At 52.4% G+C, this 27,283-nt stretch overlaps 1 protein-coding gene across 2 annotated transcripts in view; it reads right to left on the reverse strand.

Moving 5' to 3' along the window:
• LOC128830899 (cathelicidin-related peptide Oh-Cath-like) overlaps nt 1-25,500 on the reverse strand; it is a 33,593-nt gene extending 8,093 nt beyond the window's left edge. The window contains exons 1-4 of one of the 2 annotated variants that reach the window (XM_054016781.1): nt 25,262-25,500; nt 22,187-22,294; nt 21,283-21,370; nt 10,113-10,123 (exon numbers count right to left, since the gene is read on the reverse strand). In XM_054016781.1, the coding sequence (XP_053872756.1) occupies nt 10,113-10,123; nt 21,283-21,370; nt 22,187-22,294; nt 25,262-25,459 (405 nt within the window). In that variant the 5' untranslated portion in view covers nt 25,460-25,500. Of the gene's footprint in view, nt 1-10,112; nt 10,124-20,015; nt 20,415-21,282; nt 21,371-22,186; nt 22,295-25,261 lie in introns of those variants that run through there. The other variant, XM_054016780.1, reaches the window with a different exon arrangement.
• Between the last annotated feature and the right edge of the window lie 1,783 nt (nt 25,501-27,283).

The raw sequence follows: 27,283 nt of genomic DNA on the forward strand, positions 1-27,283 counted from the left end.
CTGGTGTAGCCACACCCACGCTGCCCCTAGGGCCCTTCTTTGGCGGTGCTGCTGGGCTCAAGGGGCTGGGGCCACGCCGCCCGCCTTCCCGGGGTTGGGGGGGGCTGCGGTGGCACTGCCCGCCCGGCACTCTGGGGCTGGGGACAGGGCTGCAGCCAGGGCCGACTCTAACCTTTTTGCCACCCCACGCAAAAAAGAAGAGCACCACCCCACCGTACCCCACCCCGGGAGCGCCGCTGAAATCCCCGCCCCCCAGCACCACACCACCCGAAGCCCCGCCCCCCTCTGAGCGCTGCACCGCGCCAGCCCCCGCCCCCCCAAGGCCCCGCCCCCCGAGCACCACGCCGCCCGAAGCCCCGCCCCCCTCTGAGCGCTGCACCGCGCCAGCCCCCACCCCCCCCAAGGCCTTGCCCCCCCGAGCACCACGCCGTCCGAAGCCCCGCCCCCCAAGCACCACGCCGCCCGAAGCCCCCGCCCCCCCTCCGAGCACCACGCCGCCCGAAGCCCCGCCCCCCCTCCGAGCACCACGCCGCCCAAAGCCCCGCCCCCCCTCTGAGCACCACGCCGCCCGAAGCCCCCGCCCCCCCCCTCCGAGCACCACGCCGCCCGAAGCCCCCGCCCCGCCCTCCGAGCACCACGCCGCCCGAAGCCCCCGCCCCCCCCTCCGAGCACCACGCCGCCCGAAGCCCCAACCCCTCGAGCACCGCCCAAAGCCCCCGCCCCGCCCTCCGAGCACCACGCCGCCCGAAGCCCCCGCCCCCCCCTCCGAGCACCACGCCGCCTGAAGCCCCAACCCCTCGAGCACCGCCCGAAGCCCCCGCCCCCCCTCCGAGCACCACGCCGCCTGAAGCCCCCACGCCCCCTCCGAGCGCCGCCTGAAGCCCCCACTCCCTCTCCGAGCGCCAGGCTGCCCGAAGCCCCCGCTACCCCTCCGAGCACCACGCCACCGGAAGCCCCCGCTCCCCCTCCAAGCGCCGCGCCGCCCGAAGCCCCGCCCCCCCCGAGCACCACGCCGCCCAAAGCCCACACCCCCCCCTCCGAGTGCCACGCCGCCAAATCCAAAAAAAATCGAGCGCCGCCCTGCCCCATGGTGCCGCCCCAAGCACATGCTTGGTCGGCTGGTGCCTGGAGCCTGCAACATTGCTGCCACACGCTTTCCCTCCCAGTGCTACGGGGCTGGAGGGGCTGCGGGCACTAGCCAGCCTGGGGCGGGGACTAGGGGGCACGGTGGAGGGACTCTGGGTTCTGGAGCGCGTGGAAGGGATGGGGGCCTCGTGTAGAAGGGACAGGACTGGGGGGCTAGCCTCCCCCAGCCAGCGGTTCACGTGCCGCCCATGCACATTATCTCTCTGAGCCTCGGTTCCCCATCTGTAAATAGCTATCCTTCCTTTCTCCCATTCCTCGTCCTTATTGGCTGTTTGTAAGGACAAAGTCTCTCCCATTCTGTGTATGTACAGCACTTAGCATAATAGATCTTGGTTGGTATGTGCAGGTGCTAGTGTCATATGAAATAAGAAGACTGGGGTTCATGGCAGTGAAGAATTCAGCCCCCAATCTTTAGTTTCTGGCGCGCTATTGAATTGTGGCTGCTCCGAGAGTCCCACTGCAGCTCTGTTGCAGCCCTAAGGTTTAGCACTGCTCAGCCAAGGGGCCTGCAAACATTTGCAGTCTCCTTCTTGCAGGTGTATCTGTAACAAGAAGTTGCTTTTGTATCTGTCAGATGTCTCGGTGCTTTCTCCTTGCAGCTCTCCTGCACAAACCTGATCACTGAACTCTGCTTATCCGAGAACTTGTGTTTAATTGAAATTTGGGGGTGTCCTCTTGGTTTGCCCGGTGTTACCTGCACTGCAGTTGCCCTGTGTTGTCTGCACTGCAGTGAAATCTTCTGAGCACGGAGCACAGGCTCCTCCGGCTGCAGCACAACCTGCCCTTGGGAAACTGACCAGCATTTATCCCTCATGGCAGTCCAGGTCCCTCAATCAGCTTCTTTCTCTAGACCTCACCGGCATATCTTCCCTGTACGCCCAGTCCCCCAGATCTGGAGGGCAGCTGCCTCCTACATCTTCCCTGTGTCCCCACTTCCCAAATCCTGGAAACCAGCCACTTCCTCCAGGGGCAGCCAGCGTTGAAGCCAACACAATCCTCACTGTTCATATGGTCCCCACAACCACGCCATGCAGCAGGCTCCTCCACAACTCCCCAGCTCTCGTCCCTGGAAGAGCGAGGGAGCTGCCCCTGCAGGCTTTGAACTCTGTTTCCAGAGTTTGGAGAATCCAGAGCACAGAGATCGACGCCTCGGATTTCAGGAAACCCCACTTGTTTCCAGCAATCTTCGGAGGCCTTCAGCTAATCAGAGACCCCTGGTTTTGATGAAGTGCTTTTAAGGCAGGTTGGTTTAAGGGGGACCTTGGGCCCCTCCCAGTGCAGACTGGTCTTAAACTCTGCCATCATCGATGCTGGCTACCAGCCAACTCCAGGTTTTATTCCTGGGTACGGTGCTTGGCACAATGGACTCTGATACCAGCACTGAACGGGGGCTGCTGTGATGCAAATCACTGATAATAAACTATTTTGCTATGAATTTTTCCCTAGAAATTGGTCTTTGGGGTTTTCAAATGCCCTGTGCCTGTCACACACACATTACAAATATCTGAGAACACTACACACCCGTAGTGACTTACACGTGTGTTGTGTCCTGTTGTGTTGGACAGTTTGTGCTTTACCATACACAGAACTAAAGCGCCTTTCCTTTCTCGGGTTATGCTTTCTTAAAGGAGACAAAGATAAGTGCCATACCGGTGCCTGGAACTCCCTGAAATGGAGATTTTAATCTCCAGAGTGTTGGGAGGGTTAATTAGACAATGTCTGAATATGAAAAATGTAATATAAATTCTGCTGTTAGAGTAAAGTACTTCAAACTGACCGAGTTTATTCAGAATGTTTCTCCCATCCTCACCTACATAGCACTGTAACGTTACGGCAGTTGCAGGTTTGCTTCCCAAACGCTATGGTATTTCTTTTGTGAATGCAGGAAACAAGAGTTAGTTGGGAAACATCCCCAGCGGTTTGATCACTGGACTGGGGTTTCCTAGTCCTTTTCTTTGCTGTGCTAAGACTCCATTTCCACAGTCATTGCAGACAGACAGGCTCTGGCGTCTCTGTGGCATCCCATGGGGTCCATGTGGGCACATGGGTCTGTCCTTTGGGATGGCTGCAGAATTGGGCCCCAAAATTGGTAGCTCTTGCAAATGTTCAGCGTTGAAATACGGTACATTTTTTAATAGTGAAGCTAATTGACCACAGGAACCACTTACCTGGAGATGTGCTGGATTCTCCATCACTTGCAGGCTTTCAGTCAGGACTGGAGCTCTTTCTAAAAGAGATGCTCTCCCTCAAACAGAAGTTACAGACTTGAGGCAGAAATGATTGGCTGAAGTTCTTTGGCCTGTCCTGTGTTCCACAGCAGGTCAGACTAGATTAATTCACAGTGGTCCCTACTGGCCTTAACAGCTGTGACTGTATGAAAGCTATGAAGGTCGGCAGCAACGCTTCAGTGACATGTTTGATGGGGTTCCAAATTCCTTTCTCAGTGAGAGCTTGGAAGCTCTCTCATCTCTTCCCCTCCTTACAATCGCATCATTGTTAGCACGAAAACCTGCTTCTCTGCAGCGTCTATCATTTGGCCCAGTCTCCTTAGACCTCTCTGTCCATCAGATGATATTTTGCATGCAAGTTCCAAATCCACTCCGTCCCTGGGCTTTACCAGTGCCTCTCGCGTATCAAACTCAATGAGTAGTTTATTTATAGAATGACAACCGAATATTGCTCAGCAGTGTGTCTAGCAGTCTGAAATGTATGCATCTAGGTGTTAGTCTCTCCCCGGCAACAACACACACACACACACACACACACACACTGTACCCACAGTCTCCAAAGGCAGACATGCCTTCACACAGAATGGAACAAATCATACTCTACCTATGGGCTAAATTCCTCGCCGATATGAGTGCCTCTTGATCTATTCAATTTAATGGAGTTGTGCTTATTTACCTCAGGTGAGGTTTCCAGTGATTATAACCTGGGTGCCTAGAGATGCAGGTACATTTGTCCCAGGAGGATCACTAGCAGAGTGGGTGTAGTGAGATACCTCCCTGGTGGTGGGTTTCCCTGACAGAGAGCCACAAGGGCTATTGCCCTCTGGACACTGAAAGCCGTACTCTCTTGTGAATGTGGGGTGTGCAGTCTAACCCCATGATCCCAGCTGATTTGAGTTCCTGGCACACTTGCCAACAAAAGCAGGCAACCACTTTCAGGAAAACCCACGTGCACAAACAACAAATCCCCCAAGGTCAGAGTGACAATCGGGGGTGTCCTAGTGGGGCGACATGACGGCCCTTCCCAGCACTGGATGAGGAGAGGCGGCATGGTCCTCTTGGTGGGTCACTGTGGCCACGGCAGCCACCACATTCACTCCTCGGCAGCAGACCCTGAGCTGAAGGAGAAGAACTGCGTGTGACAGCTACTGCAACCCCCTGCAGGATCTTTGCGGACCAATGTGTTAAACCAAGGAACGGCTTCGGTGTGATTGTGTTCTACTCTCTGGAAGAGGGGGACCAGACCTCCTCCTGGAACGACAAAGAGTGTGTTGGGGGGGTGGGGGGGGGCGGAATTAAGGTGAGTCACTAAAACGGAACCATTCTAGAGAGGCCCCTGCCCCTGGAGAGGTTTTCATGCACTGGTTCAAACTGGGGTTTCCAGAGACAATTGAAGAAAGGGCTTTTGGTATAAAAAGGCTGAGTTTAAACTGACATTGTTTCTGATCCAGCAAATGGACAGGGCCTACTGTCCCAGCCTGTGCAGAAGGGTAGGAGACACTTTGGCCTACTAGGGACCCCATAAGACTGGTGGGTGACTCCTGGTATGTTTCGTGTGTGCTTCTATTGTGAGTGCCCAGGAAGGAGAAGAGGGGTGGGGGTGGGGGAATGTTAAATGTGCAGGTATTATTATTCAGTGCTTTACTATCCTTAGAGTTAGGAAGTATTTCCTAACATCTAACCTAACTCTCCCTTGCTGCTGATAAAGACCATCGCTTCTTGTCCTACCTTCAGTGGCCATGGAGAACAATTGATCACCACCCTCTTTAGAACAGCCCTTAACATATTTGAAGACTGTTATCGGGTCTCCCTCAGTCTTCTTTTCTCAAGACCAAACATGCCCAGTTTTTCCCCCTTGCCTCATAGGTCAGGTTTTCTAAACCTTTTATCAATTTGATTGGTCCCATCTGGTCTCTCTCCAATTTGTTCATGTATTTTTTAAAGTGTGGCACCCACAACTAGACACAGACCCCCAGCTGGGGTCTCCCCAGTGCCCCGTAGAGTGGAACAGTTAGCTCCTGGGTCTTACATATGACACTCTTGTTAACACACCCCAGAATGGTATTAGCCTTTTTCACAACAGCATCCTGTCAGTTTGTGATCTACCGTAACCCCAGATCCATTTCTGCAGTATTACCACCTAGCTAGTCATTCCCCATTATTTATTTGTGCATTTGATTTTTCCTTCCTAAGTGTTGTACTTTGCACTTATCTTTACAGAATTTCATCTTCTTGATCTCAGAAAAGTTCTCCAATTTATCAAGGTGATTTTGAATTCTAATCCTGTCCTGCAAAGTGCTTCCAACCCCTCTCAGCTTGGTGTCCTCTGCAGATTTTTTAAAACATCCTCTCCACTCCATTATCCACCTCATTAACGAAAATATTGAATAGTACTGGATCCAGGACAGGCCTCTGGAGAATCCAAATAAATAGATCCTCCTAATTCGACAGTGAACATTCAAAACTACTCTGTGAGTATGTTTTTTCAACCAGTTTTGCACCCACCTTATAGTGTTTCGTCTAGACCACACATCTCTCATTTGCTTATGTGAATGTCATGTCGGACTGTGTAAAAAGCTTTACTGAAATCAAGATACATCACATCAACTTCTTCACCGTATCCACAGGGGCCGTCACCTGACAAAGAAAGAAAGAAATTTGATTTGGCATGATTTGTTGATGAGAAATCCATTTTCTCCTTGACAAATCTATTTTGTCTATTATTTATCATGCTGTTATATTCTAGGTGCTTACAAATGGATTGCTTAATAGTCTGTTTGTGTAACCTCCAGGTATCGAAGTTAAGCTGACTGGTATGTAATTCCTCAGGTCCTCTTTGTTCCCTTTTTTAAAGAGAGGTACCATATTTTCCCTTCTGTAGTCCTCTGGGACCCCACCCATCCTCCATGAGTTCTGGTTGATAATCACTACTGGTTCAAAGATTCCTTCAGCTAGTTTGTTACGTACCTTAGGGTAAATGGCATCTTGACAACTTGAATACATCTAACGTAGTTAAATATTCTTGTCATAAACATACAGCTAAGGGTAGCATAAAATCCCTCTTTACCCTATAAAGGGTTAATTCCTCTTTTACCTGTAAAGGGTTAAGAAGCTCAGATAACCTGGTTGACACCTGACCAAAAGGACCAATAAGGGGAGAAGATACTTTCAAATCTGTGGGGGAAGGTTTTTGTTTGTGTCTTTGTTTTTGTTCTCTTTGAGTCAGCAAGGAACCAGAGCAGGAAAAATACATCTCCTCAAGCATATCTGGACTAAGCATCTAGTATTGCAGAAATAGTAAGTAATAGCAAAGAAATGCATTAGATTAACTTTTGTTTTAGCTTGTGAATTTTCCCTGTGCTAAGAGGGAGGTTTATCCCTGCTTTTGTAACTTCAAAGATTTGCCTAGAGGGGAAATCCTCTGTGTTTTTTAAATCTTTTGTTATTCTGTAAAGTACTTACCATCCTGATTTTACAGAGGTGATTCTTTTACTTTTTCTTTCTTTATAATAAAGTCTGTTTTTTTTAGATGCTGATTGGGTTTTAGTGTCCTAAAACCCAAGGGCCTGGTCTGTGCTCACCTTGTTACCTGTCTGGTTGGTAGAGTATTCTCAAGCCTCCCCAGAAAAGGGGATGAAGGGCTTGGGGGGATATTTTGGGAAAACAAGAACTCCAAGTGGTCCTTTTCCTGAATCTTTGTCTAACTCACTTGGTGGTGGCAGCATACTATTCAAGGACAAGGTGGAATTTGTGCCTTGGGAAAGTTTTTAACCTACGCTGGTAAAAATAAGCTTGGGGGTCTTTCATGCGGGTCCCCACATTTGTACCCCAGAGTTTAGAGTGGGGAAGGAACCCTGACAATTCTTTAATCTGTTTTTCTCTATTCTGGCTTGTGTTCCTTCCCCCTGCTTGTTTAGTGTCTGGTCACAATCAATGCTTTTAGTGAAAACTGATGCAAAATAGGCATCAAACACCTCAGCCTTCTTGGTATCATCCATTATTAGCTCTCCTTCCCCCTTAAATAGCAGAACTGCATTTTCCTTCATCTTACTCTAGCTCCTCTAGAACCTCTTCTTATTGCCTGGTATGTCCCTCGCTAGGTGTAACTTATTTTGTGTCTTAGCCTTCCTGGTTTTCTCCCTACATACTTGGGTTGTTCTTTTCTACTCATCCTTAGCAATTTGTCCATGTTTCCACTTTATGGTTTTCAGGTCACTAGAGCGCGCCTGATGCCGTCATATTGGCATCTCACTAGACTTCCTGTCCCTCATGACTCCAAATTCATAGGGTTTTAAGGCTAGAGCATAAGGGCGGCAGAATCAGGTTTGTTGTCAGGCCAAAGAGCTCGAGTATTTTCAGTCTGATGGAATTTGTACCTTTAATGACCCTGCTGTGGGATTTGGTCCCTTTTGGTTTTCGTACTGGGAGGTGGGAAGGGAGCTGTAGGGTCCTCTCTCATTATCAACACCACGCTGAAAGCTAGGAGCCTGAACTCTACGGGTGTGCCTGGTTGGGAGAAACCTTTGGGGCAGCCCCAGCTTGTTCTTTAGGGGAAATTTCACCCCAAGTCTGCAAAGGAACCTGTGACCATCAAGCCTTTAACATGGGACGCACTCAGTCCCTCCTTGCTGGAGTGTATTAAACTTACGGGAAGTGATTTATTTGGGAGTTATGGGGCTACCTGGGTCATAAAGCAGAGGGTGCTACCCACTATCTGGCTGGAACCCGCAGTAAATCAGGGAGGCTGAGGGAATCCACGATGGATGTGACTGTTAATCCAGTTAAGATCCTCAGTGATGTGTGTGCTAGTTACACCCATTCCCTTTATTGCATCTGAGGCCAATTGGTGCCATCTAATGGTGGATGAATGAAAGTCCTACTCTGTAAAGCATTACTTGCCCTGGGCTCTAACTTTTCTAAAGTGACTGTTGATTTTGGATGGCTCCAAATTTGGATGTCTAATGAGAAAGATATTGAAGGGGCCTCGTTTTCAGAGGGTGGCAGCTCAACACTTTCTGAAAACCAGGCCGCTTTGAGGCCGTCTGTATTGGGCACCCAAAATTGCTAGTCACTTTTAACAAGTTGGATCTCAGTTGCAATTGGGCAGGGGTTGGATCTGCTTAACGAGGATGGCATATGACTCTTAGTCGGGGTCTTTCCTTGGCCAGTAGCACAATCAGGTGACTCACTTCAGTTCATGTCCCTGATCTCCTCCTTCAATATGGAAGAAGAGGACAACAGTATAGATTTGCAGAATGCCAATTTATTATGCAGAGGAGCCCTGGTGAGCAGCACTGAAAGAGTGGCTATGCGGTAGGTAGAAGCAGATACTCTGAAGCTGTTCAGATTGTTATGAGCCTTGCTTCCGATGGTGTTTCCAGAGGAGGAGAAATGGCGGCACAGCTGGGTCTGGAAGCATTGGCTTGCTCTCATCTCCTCTCTCTCTGGATCTTGTTAGACGATCAACTTGAGACCGGTAGCAATGACGTTCCAGCAATTTCGCTTAATAAACCTACCAGCTTTTCTCCTCCAACATCCCCAGCGGCCCCGTGTGACAACATTAGGCTAGAGAGAAAAGAGGTCAGGGTCCGAATCTCCACGCAGACTGAAACTGGCTCCTACAGCTCAGGGACTGTTACTTTGTTCTCTCTTGTGTTTCATTTGTTATTAGCAATGACTAGAGGCCCCAGCTTTGATCAGGGCTGTGGGAGTTGCTGTAACACACGCACAGTGGGAGACGGTCTCTGCCCCAAGGGGCTTACAGTCTAGATAGACAGAGAGGCAAAGGGTGAGGGGTGACAGTGTGACATGCCTGAGGTCACACAGCTGGTCAGTAGCAGAACAGGAAGTAGAGCCCAGGTCTCCTGAGTCCCAGCCCAGTGCCCTCTCCCCTGGAGCACATGGCCTCTCCGGAGCAACAGAGAGCATCCGACCAGTGTGATTGTGGGCTGAGGCAGCTAACGGGGGAGAAGAGTAGCTCTCAGGAATGAGTGTTACCACTGGGCTCTTTGACAGAGGGTGACATCGGTCTGTGGCTCTGAGGGAGGGGCAGGAGCTTGCCTGCTGGAGGAACAGGGTGCTAGGGCCATGCCATTGAAGGCAGGATTATAGACTCAGCCCTTATCCCCTCCCCCTTTACTGTGTCTAACTCTTACGCCCACCTTGGGCAGGTCCCTGTTCTAGGGTAAGAAGGAAGGGCCATTCTGGGGCCTTTTGTCTGGTGTGTGGGACCAGGGGCCATTCAGTGTCTGCATCATACAACATTTGTAAATGTCACTGCCAGACAAAGGCAGGTGGTGAGGAGCCTCCCCAGACATTCATGGTGATCGACAAGGCACCAGGTTCCACTTTGGGCTTGTAAATATTTTTCTTTTATGTTACAATATTGCCCAGAGGCTTAGATTGGCGTCAGAGCCGCATTGTGCTGGGCGCTTGTCACACACATACGCAGGCAAGGCCCTTGCCCCAAAGAGTTCCAGTCTATCGGAATGCAACACTGACTTGTTCTAGTCCACCGAAGTACAAAGTTAATCATCATTCTCAGCTGTTGTCTAGGGCCTTGCATGTTTCAAAGGCTGTTCAAACATTAATCCAGGAATGTAACTTCACATGCCATGTGCTAGCTCTGGCGTAGCTCCATTGTCTTAAATGGGGCCGATTTGCATCAGTAGAGGTCTGGCCCATGTGTCTTCAGCACTATGTTTTGAACAAATAATGAGTATCTGGCAATTCCTCCACCATCTCCTGCCCTTCTCTGAGAAAACCCAGTTGCTCAGAGTTTCTGTATGTCTTTTAATTCCTGAAAGTGCAATTCTGGTTTGAAAAGTGACATGGTCCAAGTGAGCTCCTGGGATTTCAGGCCTTATTGCCTCATGGTAATTTCCATATGTGGTTCCTGTCTTGCAGAAGTTACTTGTGTGTGCAGGTGTTTGCTGGATTGCGCCCCAAGTGTCCCCCTTTTGGCTTGATGATGCACGGCTCTGAGCACCCTCAATTTACACCGACCTCATTGCAAGCAGAAAAGGTGGTGTTGATGATGCACAAGAAGGAACTAAATCCAGCTCCCGCTATTCAGAGCCAGCTGGAGTACAAAGGAGTGAGCATTTCTGTTAGCCATCTGCCAGGATTTTAGAACGTGTGTAAGCTGGGTCTGAATGAATGCTTCCCTGGCAGCTAGCTGGGAGGGGGAGAGACTTGGGTCTGTTTATGTAAATACAGTTTGCTCCTGCTCTATTTACATATTCATCAGATACAGCAGTGTCAAAGTGATCAACTTTGGCGGGTGTTGGGTACAAATCACCTTAGTACTGAATGCAGAGGTAGTGAAATATGGTTACCAATGTTGTAATTATTGTAGGAATACAGGAAAGCAGGACTGTGCCTAACCTGTCCCAAGTGAGGGGGCCACCCTCAGTTGAAAGAACCTCGTTAAGCGAGGGCCTCTAATGTCAGAGCTCTGGGGGTGGGGACAGGTATCTCTGGCTAGAAGGCTGCATACCCTCAAAGGTCTTCCCTAGACTGGTTTAACCTGTTCCTCCCCATTGTTCAAAGGAGAGAGCTAAATAGGCTTCATTAGGAGCCTATTTGTTATGGTAAATGTCCAATTAGAGCTGAAATCGGTTGTGGTAGGACTGTGATTCTGCCCTGCCTGCTAAGAGCTAAAAACCACTGAGAGCTGAAATCACTTGAGATGGGGCAGTGTTTCTGCTGAGCCTGCCAAGAGCTGAAAATTACTAAGAGACTGCTGTGCCGAGGCAGGTGGCAGTAGATGGCGACCGATAGTCAGCTGGTGAATGAGTGGCTGGTGCGGTGGAGAGGCACACTGAGCGGCGAGCAGGGCGTCTGGTGGAGCGGCGCGGTGAGCAGACAGCCAGCAGGGCGGCCGATGGAGAGGCACAGTGAGCAGGTGGCCTGCGGAAGCAGCCGGTGAGCAGCTGGCAGGGTGGCCGGCAGAGAGGGGCAGCGAGTGAGTGCCTGAGCAGCGGAGCGAGTAAGGTACCTCTTTACCCCACCCAGGGTGGTGGGGAGGTGAACTCTACAGATGCACCGCTGAACTCTGGGTCTCAACTGACAAGGGCAGCATCTGTAAGTGGCCTTCAGAGAAGGGTCAGGCACGTGAAAGGAGCTTTTCGGTTGCTGGACTTAAGAACCTTAGGAGAAAAGGGCACTGCCCAACTTCCTTGGGGGTGGGTCTTTTACTCATGGTTTATGTTTATGAACCCTGTTTGTGGTGTTTTTCCAAATTAACTCCAAGTTACTTCCCTCCTTTAAGTAAAAGTTTCTTTTCTACACGCGGACTCTGTGCTTGCGAGAGGGGAAGTAGTGCCTCTCCGAGGCGCCCGGAGTGGTGTGTAAATTTCCCAGGTTACTGGGCGGGGGCTCGAGCCGGTTCTGTGTTGTATCAATGGAAAGGAACCCCTAGATATTGCCTGCCCTGAATTGCGCACAGTATAATTCACATGGAAACATTCTCTGCCTGCTGAATCTGAATGGACTGATGGTTTCAGGCCCTTCGTCTGCGGCAGGGCCAGGAAGCTGCTGTGTGGTAATAAAGGGAAGTAGCGCATGACTGCGACCCTCCACATATTTCACTCCCTCTTTAAAACCCCTTTCTGCCATGCTGCTGACAGTAACTCAAGTTGACTTGTCTATAAATTCCCTGTTATTTCCATCCCCTATCGTCTGCCTACTTGGATTGTGAGCAGGGATCATCTTCTTTGGAAAGTACCTCGCCCATAGCCGGCCCCACCAGAAATCAGCCCTGGATGATAACGAGGGTGCAAATACCAGACTGTAGGTACAGGAGTCTAGCATCAGAGGGCAGCGATTCCCATTGACTTGCCCTATGAGCTCAAGCGGCATCGAATAGGCCACAAAGCGAATCCCCAGGTCACTCACCCAGTCTGGCTGCGGCTCAGGTTCCAGGAGCCGATAGGCCAGTGTTGTGCCTGGCTCTTGGTTGTACGCCTGAACTGCAGCTAAAATCGCATCCTCGTGGGTTGGCAGAGGGGACGATGATGGCGCGGGGGCTGCTGTGACCACCCCGACGAGCAGCAGGACTTTCAGGCAGGTCTCCATCCTGTGCCCTGTGGCATTCAATGTGAGCTGGGTGGGCAGCCCTGTCCCTCCCGGGGGAAGCCCTTTTATACGCTGCCTCCTCTGTATGGGCTAGTGCCTCATTGGCTGCCTGCTTCGGTCCTCTCTTAACCGGTGGCTTTTCCCCATCCATCTGCAGGACATTTCCATTGGCCACCCTCTGGGGCAGGCACAGGGGGGGAGGTCAGTCAGAGGAAAAGGAGGATTTTTTCAATAAATTGCTGAAATCATGTGCACCAATTGCAAAACAACCCATGGGGGGGGGGGGAGCTGTCCAGGGGCCTCTGCGTTGGGAAAGGCTGGGGTACGTGTCTTCATTCTGTGGGGCCAGATCCTCAGCTGGTATAAGTTGCCATAGCTCCAGTGACTTTCATGGATCTACGCTGACTTACACCAAGAGAAGACCTGTCCCCTAAAGTCCAGACAACCAGAGCTTTACCCACCAGCTCTCAGTCCAGACATCACACAACAAGCATTCCCCTAGAGCCAGTCAGTAGGCCCAGGTCATTGGTTTTGATGGTGCCACGTACAGTGAATAAACACACACAGGACTGCTACCGACAGGCCAACGTGCTCTTTTGTATGACAAGCGATGAGGCTCCCCCATGTCCAATAGGAGGTCCCTCTTCCAAAGCCAGAAACATCTTGCTGTCAGAAAGTCTTCCTATGAATCACCCTAACCCATCCCTTCGTAGTGTTATCCCATTGCTCCGAGTCAGACCCCATAGCCCCCTTTACCAATGAATCCCCCTCTCATGGGGTTAACTTCTTCGTAGGCTGCTACCATTTTTTCTTTATCCTGAATTTCCAATTGGCCCATTTTCAGCACACGTGGCTGTGTCCCTTTCTCGAAGAATTTATTTTGAGAGTCAGATTTTGTGAGACACTGTCTCAGATGTGTTACCAAGAGCCAGTTATATCCCACCGAGCACTTCCTCTTCATCCACTGGACCTGCAGTTCTGCCAAGCACAGCAATCAAACTGTCAGATCTCTTCTGTGTGATTACAGCAAGTTCTCTCTGTGTCCTCTGAGTGGGGCCCTCACAATACTTTCCCTCCCACGTAAAATGCAATGAACAATGCACACAGTAGTGCTGGCTCCAAAGTCTCCTTGATGAGGATTCTGCTGCGGGATGAGAACAGCTCATTTCTGGCACATTCTGGCTGACCGTTTAGCTACGGTTTTGTAATCCAGGCAGGACAGTCGGGGTTTGTAACTGACAATTCCATCCCTCCCTGCGCGGTCTGTGAATTAAAGCTGGTACTATGTTGGGTTGGGTGGCAGTGCACTTGTACCACTTACTTCTCTATCAGTCACTTACTGAAACCCTAGAAATTCTTGACGTGTCCGATAATACTCCCCAATTAGCCTGTCTGGTCTTTGAGTCGTGTTACAATAATAATAATAATCAGTGATTTAAATTGTAACACCTTGATCACAAATTCCTGTTTTGTTCAGCCAAATTTTCCCCCTCAGCCTAAGGAATGCTTCTTGCATATGCCCCCAAGGGGTTTAGTTTGATGCAGAGTTGTACTTGATTCATAGTTTGGATGTTGATGATTGAATCTGGCCGATAGTTTGCAAAGTATGTCAACTCCGTGTGTGACTTCCAGCAAGTCACTTTATTTCTCTTTGCCTCAGTTCCCCATCTGCAACTAGTGATCCTTTCTTTCTCCCACTCTTCGTCCATATGGCCTGTTTAGAGTGAATGCTCATAAGGGCAATGACTCTCCCATCCTATGTGTGTGTACAGCGCTTAGCATAACTGATCTTGGTTGGTATGTGCAGGTGCTAGTGTCATATGAAATAAGAAGACTGGGGTTCATGGCAGTGAAGAATTCAGCTCCCAGTCTTTAGTTTCTGGCGCTCTATTGAATAGTGGTTGCTCTGAGAGTCCCATTGCAGCTCTGTTGCAGCCCTAACATTTAGCACTGCTCAGCCAAGCGCCTGCAAACATTTACAGTGTAGGTGCATCTGTAACAAGATGTTCTTCTTCATGTGCTTGCTCATGTCGATTCCATTCTGGGGGTGTGCGCAGGGCCAGCTCCAGGCACCAGCCTGGCAAGGAGGTGCTTGGGGCGGCCGCTCCGGAGAGGGCGGCACGTCCAGGTATTCGGCGGCAATTCGGCAGACGGTCCCTCACCCCTGCTCGGAGCGAAGGACCTCCCGCTGAATTGCCGCCTCAGATCGCGATCGCGGCTTTTTTTTGTTTTTTGTTTTTTTGGCTGCTTGGGGCAGCCAAAACCCTGGAGCCGGCCCTGGGTGTGCACACGCCCACGTGCACAGTTAGAGATTTTTGCCTTAGCGATATCCGTAGGGTCGGCTGTGGTGCCCTCTGGAGTGCTGCGCTCATGCGTTGATATATCAGGCGCCACTGGCCCTGCGCCCTCTGTTCCTTCTTACCGCCCGTGGTGGTTGGTCAGAGCCCCTCTCTCCCTTGCCTAGCAAGTGGTCAGCGGTTTCCTTTTTCGTTTGGTGTAGTAGAGCTGTAAATCCTTTGTTTACTGTAGTTAGTTAGTTAGTGAAGTAGTTGTTAAGCACGGTGGTTAGTATGTTAAGGTCCCGACAGGGACTCTGCTCCAGGTGAGGTGACCACTCTCAACGTCCACTGACCTCATTGCAAGCAGAATGTGCTCAGCAGTTCCCGGGATCAAGCCTTTCATTAAACAATGGTTATTTCCCTAACTGTCCTGGAATGTTTGGAAAGTACCAGGCCAATAGGGGCCCCACCAGAAATCAGCCCTGGATAATAACAACCAGGGTGTAAATACCAGACTGTATGTACAGGAGTCTAGCATCAGAGGCAGCGTTTCCCCATTGACCTGCTCTGTGAGCTCAAGCGGCATCGAATATACACAGGCAATTCCCCAGGTCATTCACTCAGTCTGACTGAGGCTATGGCTTGTCTTCACGGCTGAGCTAAATCCACATCGCTGCAATTGATGCAGTGGCATCAAGTTAGCCAGCGGGTCTGGTGCACGGCCATACCAGGTCAGACCAGAGGTCCATCTAGCCAGTGTCCTATCTGCCGACAGTGGCCAATGCCAGGTGCCCCAGAGGGAATGAACAGAACAGGGAATCATCAAGTGATCCATCCCCTGTCGCCCATTCCCAGCTTCTGGCAAACAGCTCTCCCATCGACATAATTAATCCACCTCGGTGAAAGGCGGAAGCTGTGTTGACAGACGCGCGTCTCCCACTCACCTAGCGCAGTGTAGAGACCGTGTAAAGTGGATGGAAGGTATGTTGCCCAGGGGGGTGGGTTTTTACACCCCTGAGCGACATAACTTACATCAGCTTAAGCAGTAGTGTAGACAAGGCCTCAGCTTCCAGGAGCCGATAGGCCAGTGTTGTGCCTGGCTCTTGGTTGTACATTTGAACTGCAGCTAAAACCGCATCCTCGTGGGTTGGCAGATGGGACGATGATGGCGGGACTTTCAGGCAAGTCTCCATTCTTAATTCTGTTGGGCCAGATCTCCACACAATTTGAATTAATTTTGAGAGTCACATTTTGTAAGACACTGTCTCATATGTGTTACCAAGGGCCGGTTATATCACACTGACCACTTACTGCTCATCCACTGGTCCTGCAGTTCTGTCAAGCACATCAATCAAACAATCAGATCTGTTCTTCTGTGTGATTAGAGCACGTTCTCCGTGTCCTCTGGGTGGGGCTCTCACCATACTTTCCCTCCCACATAAAATGCAATGAACAGTGTGGACAGTACTGCTGGCTCTGGCATCTCCTTGGATTCTGCTGCGGGATGAGAACAGGAAGTCTCAGGATTCTTTCTTCAGCTCATTTCTGGCACATTCTGGCTGACCGTTTAGCTGCCGTTTTGTAATCCAGGCAGGACGGTCGGGGTTTGTAACCGACAATTCCATCCCTCCCTGTGCGGTCTGTGAATTAAAACGGTTGCTCTGTCCCATGGGGTTGGGTGGCAGTGCACTCATATCACATGCTTCTCTATCAGTTAGTAGCTGAAATACTAGAAATTCTTTGTGTCTAATAATACTCCCCTAGTTGCCTGTTTGATCATTGAGTCGTCACATCTTTTAATTCACTTATTATTATTAATTGTATAGTTGTAACACCTTAATCACAAAACCATCCTTTCACCAGCCTTCCATCCAACTTTCACCTCAGCACCAGCGAGTGCCTCAGGCATAGGGTGAACAGATGTCCCGTTTTTAAAGGGATGGTTCCTTTTTTAGGGACTTTTTCTTATATAGGCGCCTATTACCCCCAACCCCCTGTCCCGTTTTTTCACAGTGGCTGTCTGGTCACCCTACTCTTGCATGTGTCCCCCCAAGGTTTAGTTTAGATGCAGAGTTGTATTTGAGCCCCAATTTGGATGCTGGTTCATTGAATATGGCTCCAACGTTTGCAGAGTGTCTACTGCTTGTATGAATTTGCCAGGTCACTTTATCCCCCTGGCTCTCAGCTACCCATCTTTAAAGAATGATCTTTCCATTTCACCCACCCTTTTTCTGTATTGCTCATTTTGATTGTAAGCTCTTAAGGGCAGGGACCGTCTCTTACTATGTGTTTGCAGAGTGGGGCCCTGATCTTCGTTGCAGCCTGTAACTCCATTGAATTCTGGTTGCTCTGAGAGCCCGATTAGAGCACTAGGGTTTACCTCTGATCATCCAGGGCACCTAGATGATAAAGACGGTCCCTTCTGGCCTTAAAGTCTATGAGTTTAGGAGCCTGCAGAGTTTGGCAGTCTCGTTCCTGAAGCTGCTTCTGTAACACGTGGCTGCTTTTATGTCGTTCAGACGTCTCCATGAGTTCTGCTTGTAACTGTGCAGCAGAACCCTAGTTCACCGAACCCCACTTACCCTGGAACTCCGGCGTAACTGAGATTTGGGGATGTTTTCTAGTTTTGCTCCACACTAACTAAAAAAGGTGACTGGCAACTTTTGCAGTCAATATAGGTATCCGTGAAGAGGGCATTCATAAAAAAAATAGATGCATTAGTACTGGAAAATGTAATATTAGCTCTCTCTGGCTCAGTTTCTCCCTCTAAAAGGGAGGGTTAATAATTAGGCCTGCCCAGAAAACAAAAATTCAGTTTCACAAACAAAATTGAGATTTCAGAATTTGTTTTCCTTCCATATCGGAATGAAATTGAGAGCTTTTGTAAATTTTAACAACCACCACCTCATAAACCTTATCTTCTGGGTTTTTCCCTCCAGATGTTCTACCTAGATTACCTTGTGTTCTGTGTTATCACAGTCAGAGGCACCTGCTTTCCTCCAAATCACTCCCTAACCCCCTGTCCTAGTCCCGCACATCAGCCCCTCCTTAATTTACATCCTAGACTCACCCAAGTAACAATCTGCTTGAAGAACTAATCCTGGGCTCTGCTGGCCAGACTCAGACAGACCTGCACTGGGAGCTGCACCACTCACAGATCTCACTGCAGACGCATCCAGGGGAGGCAATAGGGTGAGGATCTACAGCAGGGGCGGGCAAACTTTTTGGCCTGAGGGCCGCCTCGGGCTTCTGAAATTGTATGGAGGGCTGGTTAGGGGAGGCTGTGCCTCCCCAAACAGCCAGGCATGGCCCGGCCCCGCCCCCTATCTGACCCCCCTCCCCGCTTCTCACCCCCTGACGGCCCCCTGGGACTCCTGCCCCATCCAACCCCCCCGTTCCCTGATGGTCCCCAGGGGACCCCTGCCTCATCCATCCCCCCTACTTTCTGTCCCCCGGACCCTCCACCCCATCCAACTCTCCCCTCCTTCCTGACTGCCCCCCCGGGATCCCTTCCCCCATTCAACCACCCCTTCTCCCTGACCACCCCTGGACCCCCTGCCTCTAACTCTCCCCCGCCACTAACTGCCCCCCACTGCCCCATCCAACCCCCCTCTCCTTCCTGAATGGCCCCCCGGAACCCCTGCCCCATCCAACCACCCCTTCTCAGTGTCCCCTGTCCGCCCCCGGACACCCCGCCCCTAACTGCCCCCTTGCCGCCCCATCCAACCCCGCCTCCTTCCTGAATGCCCCCCCCCGGGACCCCTGCTCCCATTCAACGCCCCTGTTCCCCACCCTCTTACCACCCTGACCCCTATCCACACCCCCGGCCCCTGACCACCCCCAAACTCCCCTGCCCTCTATCCAATCCCCCCTGCTCCCTGCCCCCTTACTGCGCTGCCTGGAGCACCGGTGGCTGGCGGCGCGGCTGCACCAGGACAGGCAGTGCGCCACGCAGCACAGAGCATCAGGTCAGGCCCCGGCTCTGCAACTGCGCTGCCCCAGGAGCTCACAGCTCCACCGCCCAGAGCATTGCGCCGGTGGCAGAGCGAGCTGAGGCTGCGGGGGGAGGGGACACAGCAGGGGAGGGGCTGGGGGCTAGCCTCCCGGGCCAGGAACTCAGGGGCCGGAAAGGATGGTCCTGCGGGCCGGATGTGGCCCGCGGGCTGTAGTTTGCCCACCTCTGATCTACAGGAACCTTCGTATGCGGGTAGACTCTAATAGTGTCTTTGGATGTAATTGTACTTAACCACAACTTCAGGGGGGATGAACTGTCCCCACCCCCAAATGGGGCCCCCTGCTAAAGGTTAAGGGAGACTGGGAAGCCTGATACATGTCAAATACTGTCTCTGTCTCCCCTGATCACAGGGGAAATTTCAGCATCTACTTCCTTTTTACATTGCCTTGGGGTTCTTGTCAGCGGTATAGGGCCTTCAGTGCCGCAGCGATTGCTCTGCCACTGGGAGAGACCAGGTGAAATCTGGAGCGTCTCACCCACAAAAGGCAAAGGGAAGCGGGAGCTGAAAGCCTGACCCAAACCCCACTGAAGTCAATGGAAAGACACCTACTGGCTTCAATGGGCTTTGGATCAGGCCCATACACAGTGAGTGTTTTAACCATCTGCCTATCTAGATGAATGCATCCATCTGCAGTTCTGGAGCACCTGTCACTTGTACCGAGCCACCAGCTGTGAGACAGGAGCCTCATTCCCAGCTCTTTCCACCCCAGCTCCTCATGTGTCCCTACTGGCTTCAGAGCCCAGAGCGCTTTCGCTTGTGCTGGGCATCCCTGGATTCACAAAGTTGGGCAGGAGGCCCAGGGACGAATGTTACTCGAAGGCCCACCCCTGTGTCGCCCGGCTGTGTTAAATCTCTTGTTGAGGAAAGGACACCTGCCATTTAAAACCAACCCAAGGAAGCGATGGGAAATGAGAGAGCGTTTGAAACGTCTTTCCTCCTTGTGCCATCATGAGAAGCTAGTCACAGTGTGAGGCTGGACACGGGCCTACTGGACGAGGGTGACCAGACAGCAAGTGTGAAAAATCAGGACAGAGGGTGTGTGTGTGGGGGGGGGGTAATAGGAGACCATATAAGAAAAAGACCCAAAAATCAGGACTGTCCCTATAAAATCGGGACATCTGGTCACCCTAAGCTGGACTGTGGTTCTGGTGTCGTGTGGCCATCCTTGATATCTGAGTCACTTACAAGCCATTCAGAAGCTACAAGGAGGAGGCTGGAACTGTAATGGGATGCTAAATTGTATTATACTGTCAAGCCACTGGGGGAGGTCTGTGTGTCAAATACTTTATTTAATACCTTTTAGCCACACCTGTGTGTCAAATACCACCCGACAAAGCATTGAAGGGTCTTATGATGAACACATGTGGTGGGTATAAGGAAGCTCGGTAGCCAGTCCACATCTGGTGCAGAAGAACATGACATGGTGTCAGGAGTAAACAGAGAACAGAAACGGAAGGAACAAAGGAACAAAGGTTGCAACAAAGCGAGAGTCGCCGAAGCTGCCGTGTGGCTGCCCAGGCCTCTTCCCATCAGGCCATTTGTAATCTACTGCCTTTGCCTTTGCCTTTGCCTCCGCCATGGGCGATGAGTGTGTAGGAGCCAGGCAGGTGCCAGCGACGAGGCCACCGGCTACGTCTTGGGCTCCTGGACCTCCTGATGTGAGGATCCTGGAGGGAAAGGAGCACACGAGTGTTTCCAGGGAGACTGATACCGGCTGTGCATCACTATCTGCCACTCGGGATTTGCTTGGGAAGGGGGAGGAGGTGGCTTCCTTCAACAGCCCATTGCTATGTTCTCTGCACTGCCCTGTGTTGGGGAGGTCTGAGTCAGGAGGCCCAGCTTGGTCGCCTGCTCCCAGGAGGCCCAGCTGGGCGCTTAGTGGAGGGGATGCTATCACTGGGTGCCCTGGGAGGAGGGGGAAGCAGCTGCAGCCTGTGGGTCCCCCCAGGGAGAGACTGTTGCTTCTCTCCTCCTGGCTGAAGGCTGACACTGCACGATGGGGCCGGTCTGGAGGGCCAGGAACTCCCTTGCTGGAGAGCCAGAGCTCTGGGACAAAGCTTTCATGGGAGAAAGAGCACCACCTCCCACTTCTGTCCATGGCGGTTCTCTGGGCAGGGGGGAAGGTCCTTGCTACATCGAGGGGGGGCAATATCTGTTATATGGGCTTAGGAAAGGCTCCTGCTGCATCGGTTACCCATAAACCTCCTAAACGGGACTAAATCATAGCCGCAGAGAGGACATCCCCCTCTCCACCTGGCCATCTGTTGATCCCAGGTGGAGACGACATCGAGGTTTGGACGCTTCCTATATCCCAGTGAGGTGTTTGCATGGCAGATGGGATCTGTGGGATTCAGCTGCCAGCCCAAGGGGGAGGTCTCTAGTGGCTATGCCCCTACCGGAAGCAGCTAGACACTCATCACTGTGCTATCCTCACAGTCTCAAATCCAGCCCAGGAAACCGATGGGGAAGACACCCTCCCTGCCCCATCACCGGCCCAGCCCCCACTTGGAAGATGATGTCACCAGAGTGCAAGACCTACCTCCTTGGTCACAGTGTTGCAGTTGATGATGACTATGGGTGACTCCTGCTGGGTGGAGAAGAATCCTGAACAGTCTCTGACCACCTGTGAGGAGGAAGATCTCAGCTCAGTTTCTGAGTGCCGTGCGAGGAAGGGCGGTGCATGAGCCGCCTCTGGAGGTGTGGGTACAAATCTGGCTGTGGGGAAAATGGGCTGAAGTCCTCCCCCTAGGTCATGGTGACAAGTAGCACCACAGGTGGTGTGGTGGGTACGAGAGGGAGAGATTGGGATGGCCACTTTATCCACCAGCTGCATCCCTGCTAGTTAAAGCCCTTGGTGGTCTGCAAATACAGCCCTAAGTAGAGCAGATTACAAGAGTCTAGCCTGGAGGTGATTACAGCTGGATGACCCTGGTGAGGACCACGGTCGAGAGGAAAAGTTGCAACTTCTGGGCTAGGCAGAAGGCCGTTGCTGCTTCCTGAGCAGTGCTGGACCACAAGCTGCAAACCATTATGGGCAAAAGACAGACATACACTGTGGGTCAGAGCCCACCTCCAACCATTTCTCTAAGAACGCTTCCCCCCAGCAGCAGCCTTCCCTGCTGGGCAATAACGGCAAATCAGCCTGTAAACGTCTGCTCACGCTTGTCAAATGAATTCCCCCCCCTTCTGGATAGTCAGTTCCAGCAAGAGGGCTTGGGTCTGGTGCCGCATCTCTTACTCCTCCTAAGTAGGGTTTACTCCCATGACTAGCCCCCTTTATTTCAGCTCTGTCGCCATGCAAAGGGCCATGGCGATGAACGTTCTACGGCTGCTATCCCTGGGGGTTAGGTAGCGCTGATCAGGGACCACGGCAGCTGGGTGTTAAACGAAACAGGAGACAGAGCCTGTGGTGCTGTCTCCAGAGACGGTTATGGCTTACCCCATTGTCTCTGAAGTCACATTCGGTCCCATTGAGGTTCTCTGACACCGGGCACACGGTCTCTTTAACCATGAACTTCAGCTCCTGCCGCGGGTTAGACGTCATGTCCTGGGGAAAAAAATGAAATAGAAGATTGGGATAAACGCTGATGGGGAGTGTAGCGGGGTGGTTCCCCGCTCCTGGCCTGCGGGGCTAGAGACAGCCCAGGAGAGGGCTGTGGCGGGGGCAAGAAGCCTGGGCTGATTGGGGGAAAGTAGGCTCACCGGGGCCATGCCCCAATCAGGCCCAGCTGGCCCCTATAAAAGGCTGTGAGCCAGAGGCCTAGGCAGTCTCCCTCTGCCTGTAGAGGGAGAAGGGCCTGGCTGCAAGGTGCCAAGAAGGGACCCTAGAGTGGAGCAGGGCTGGGGAAAGGCCCAGGGAGCCGGGGAGCTCCGGCCTAGGAAAGCCCCAGGCTGCAGGCCTGGTAAGGCCCATTAGGTATTGGGTTGCAGGGGGCAGCCCATGGGTAGGCAAAGGCAGCAGGTCCAAAACCCCCTTTGCCTGTGATGAGTGGCATACACTGCAGTCTGCCCCAGTGAGCGGGGGCTAGATGGGGACTGGCAGTAGCCGAACACTGAGGTGAAGTGGGGATAGTGGGTGGGGGTTCCCCTGGAAGGGGGAGACCCTGAGGCTCTGAGGGGTTACTGCCGGGGGGCAGCACCCCAGGTAAAGGGGGCACCAGGGTCCTGGGAGGGACATGGGGCCAGAAGTAAGTCAGATCACCGGCCTGCAGAGGGCGCGCCGGACGCTGGGAGAGCTAATTCCCTGAGACAACCAGCAGGAGGCGCCGCAGGGGTGAGTCAAGCTCCTTACAGGGAGTAAGCCCCCATATCCACAACAGCCCCCACACGTCCGGCTCTGCCTCGCCATCAGCTCACATCAGCCATGTGCTATCCCAGCTTCTCTCTCTGCATCTATCCAGCAAGAGCAGCCGTGCATCGGGCTGCAGCTCGGTATTGCACCAGCAGGCAAAGCACTAGTCCAGCTGTAATGAGGCAGTAGACGAAGTTCCCACGTGTCACCCAGCTCACCCCAGTGGAACTCCTCCAGTTTACACCGGAGCGACCAAGAGCAGAACTGAGCCCCAGCCGTGCAATTTACAAATAAAATTAGTCTTTTGCAAATGCCATTTGCAGAGGACACAGGGGGAGCAGGTGACTCTGTTGCTAAATCTCCATAAATCTGCTTTCAACTCGTTCTCCAGCTCTGTACTTTAGGCTTTTATATGGCACCCATCAGAGTAGTGTCTCAGGGTTTATCTTATTGAGATGTCAATTCGCTGCACGGTGAGGCACACAGTGGACACTAGGGGGCAGATTTACAAACATTTTGGATGGCAACTACTCACCTAATTTGCATGCCTAATTATCGCAAGTGAGCATGCAAACTGGACAAATACACACACACAAATGCCACTGCTGAGCTGCTGGCAATGCAATTTCCAGTTTGCACAAGCAATCCCAGCAATCACATGTGCAAATTAGTCTAGCTATCGCCTCTGTATTTGTACAACCAAGTGCTTGAACACCTGGCCCTTAATTTAAAACTTCTCTCTTATTGCATGGTTCTCCATTGGAAATATATAGAGAGAGCTCTGCAATATATGTAACTTAGAGAATTTTTTCACTTCAAGATCCCAGAAACAAAGGCAAGGTTTTCATCTCGAGGCCAAAAGACCAAAAACATCAAGACACTTGATCATGGCCTTGGATAGACCAAGAGACTACCTACACTTGAATTTTTGCCTCGAGAGAAAACAATCCCTATCTTAACAAATCCTGCAGAAAGGCTGCGTTACGACCCTTCATGGTTGTCGGTATGTAACCCTCACACCTCCTAGATGTGGTGTTCTGCCCCCTCTAGAGGCACCGAGACCACTTAAAGCTTAATGATTCTGCTACCACCTTCGCTAAGAACCATGTGGCTTTTAGCTCACGCAGTGGAGGCTCATGCACTGAGGTCCCAGGTTTGATCCCACACGACAACAACTGGGGTCTGTTGGTGTTACAAGTGGAGGCTGGTCCGGGATTTCAGCTGGGAAGTCTCTGAAGCTCAGGACGTCTTTCCTCAGCTAGGGAAGTATGTAACCCACACACCTCCTGGGTGTGGTGTTCTGTCCCCTCTAGTGACACCGAGACCACTTAGAGATTAATGAGTCTGCTACAGTAGGGCTCCATATGTCCGGGTTTCCCCAGACATGTCCGGCTTTTCACTCTTTAAATAGCCTTCCGGGGGGGCTTTCTAAAAATCTAAAAATGTCCGGGATTTCCCCCCCGGTCGGCTATTTATCGACCGAAAAGCAGCTGACAGGGCGGCCAAGCGCCGCTTGCATTGGGGCCTCGGCAGCCAAACCTCCTTCCTCGCTACCCCCCTCCTCCACTGCCTCAGCACGCCGCTCGGCAGCACTCGGGGGAGGCGGGGCGCTCCTTGGGGTGCGGAGCCAGACACCTGCTCTAAGCCGAGTGGCACAGTAAGGGGGCCGGGGAGTTGGAGAAGGGGGGCAGTCAGGGGACAAGGAGCGGGGGGGTGGATGGGTCGGGAGTTCGGGGGGGGCTGTCAGGGGGGCAGGGGTGTGGAGAGGGGTTGGGACAGTCAGGGACAGGGAGCAGGGGGGGGGTTAGATGGGTCGGGGGTTCTGGGAGGGGGCAGTCAGGGGGCAGGAAGTGGGAGGGAGTGGCTAGGGGGCGGGGCTACCTCCCCCAATAGAGTGTCCTCTTTTTTGAAAGTTCAGATATGCTAACCCTAGCTACAGCCTCAGCTAACGGCCATTGTGGCTTTTGGCTCATGCATTAAGCTTCAGAGGTCCCAGGTTCGATCCCGCCCAACAACCGGGGTCTGTCGGTGTGACACTTACAAGGCAGGAAGCTGCTGTTATAACCTGGTGTGAATATCTCAAAGCTTCCAGGGTTGTGTTTTGAATCGATGGGAGTTGGGTTGGGGGACTGACGAGCCTAGTGGGGGAGGGTCTGATTCTGGTGCCTGGTTTCAAGCCGCAGCCTGGGCATAGCGCCATAAAGGGAGCGAGCTGGTACTTACCCACTCAGGCTGTGGGTCCGCTTTAAGGAGCCGGAAGGCACGGTCTAGGCCTGACCCTTGGTTGTAGAAATCGACGGCCAGGGCAATGGCCTCTTCATAGCTCAGCGTCTTGTGTTGAGAAGGCACCGCGGTGGCTGCTGCGGCCACAGTGACCAGCAGCAGGACGCGCCGGCAGCAGGTCTCCATCCTCGGGCCCATTGGCGGCAGTGCCAGCAGAGTGCCATCCCGCCGCCTGAGGGAAGCCCTTTTATATCTCACTCCGCGATGGGGAGATTCATGACTCACTGTTTATGTCCTCGGGCTCCCCGGAAACCAAGGCTTTTCCTGTTGTTTACAGGAAATCTCCCTTGGCCAATCTGCTGGTACATGCAAAACAAGAAGATCAGCGCAAACAAGGGACAATGCTGTATTGCTAAACATTTGCCTTACTTAGCATGGGCAAGCAGCTGTGAGGAAAGAAGGAACAAGTGGACGTGCAGCTCCCTGCGATATGTTTCATTTATTATTAGCTCCTAACTCCCAGGGTCTGGGTCAGAGATGCCCAGCAGCGTGGTGTAGCACCACATCTCCCCAACTGCTATCTTGTTCTATGCGATCTCAGCTGTGCGCTCTGCAGCAATGTCTGCCCGAGCCTGCCGAGAGCCTGAAACAACAGCTCCTGCCCCATTCATTGCAGTGCCGAACTAACTCAGGGGCCCAGTGACGATCATTTTCATGCCTGCCATGACGCTGCAGTTTGGCATCACAAGTGGGTGCTGCTTAGGAGATACCACTTATCCCCCCGCCCCAACTCAAGGGAAAGAAACTGCAAAGGGCCTGATTTAGATTGTAAGCCCCTCAGGGCAAGGTCTATATCAGAGAGAGAGAGAGAGAGAGAGAGAGAGAGAGAGAGTGTGTGAGTGTGTGTGTGTGTGTGTGTGTGTGTGTGTGTGTGTGTGTGTGTGTGTGTGTGTGTGTGTGTGTGTGCGCGCGTGCGCGCAAGGGGGCCCTGATCCTGACTGGCCCTGTGATGGGATACATATACCCCATCCTGGCTGTAAAAGGGTTAATGAGAGGCCAATTAACCCAACTGGCTGCAGCTGGGGGGGGCCGCCCCATGAGTCCCAGCTGGGAGAGCAGTGGGATGGCCGCTCTAAAGGCAGGGAGTCTAGAGCAGGGAGAAGCTCTGCAGTCATTCTCTGGGACTAGAGTGGACAGATCAGGAGGGAGCCCGGGGTAAGAGTGGGCTCTGCCGCGGAGTCTGGGAAGAGGCCCGGAGAGACATGGAGCAGGCTCTGGGGCTGGAGCAGGCTCTGGTGGTGAGCCCCGATAATGAGGCAGGATCTGGACTTGGAGGGAGAGAAGCCTGGGAGGTTTTCCACCGAGGATCGGGGGGGTGACAGGTCAAGCCCAAGGAGGGCAGAAGTGGGTTTGTTTATACTTTTGTTTGGGGGGTTTGATGGGGTATTCTGGGGGGAGCCCTGTGCATCCTGGCCCTGGCAGGACAAACAGAGAGATCCCTGCTGACACCCTTGGGAGGGAGAAGTCTAGAGGGAAGCTAGCAGCAAGGAGTCTGGTGTGATCCTTGACTGCCTCTGCTAGGGTCGCTGGACTGGGAGCCAGTGTAGAGGATGGGCCTGGGTTCCCCTACCAGCCTCTGGTAGGGTGGCGTGAAGCCCTGGGAAAATCATCTACCGACCGCTGGGGCCAGAACCAAGGGCGGCAGAGGGGGTCAGGCGTTTGTTTTTCTTGGACTGTCTGTTACCCCAGAAGAGGTGGGATGGCTGTGACCTGGCCGGAGGGCCGAGTCGTGAAATGAGGCAGACCACCGCAGGGACTGGAGCAACCGTCCCATGGGGACATTAGAGGAGGAAAGCCTGGTATGCCATGCCCAGTCACAAGGGGGCATGCCAGCAGCAGGACCCTTCCACGGTCTTCTAATCCCTACGTGTCATGACACCAATCATACAAAGCATCAGCTGCGTTCAGAAATCTGCACACAGTGATTGGTGACCATGTCGCTGTGGCATCAGCCTGTGCACT

Source organism: Malaclemys terrapin, chromosome 2, assembly GCF_027887155.1.
Source record: "Malaclemys terrapin pileata isolate rMalTer1 chromosome 2, rMalTer1.hap1, whole genome shotgun sequence".
Classification (NCBI taxonomy): domain Eukaryota; kingdom Metazoa; phylum Chordata; order Testudines; family Emydidae; genus Malaclemys; species Malaclemys terrapin.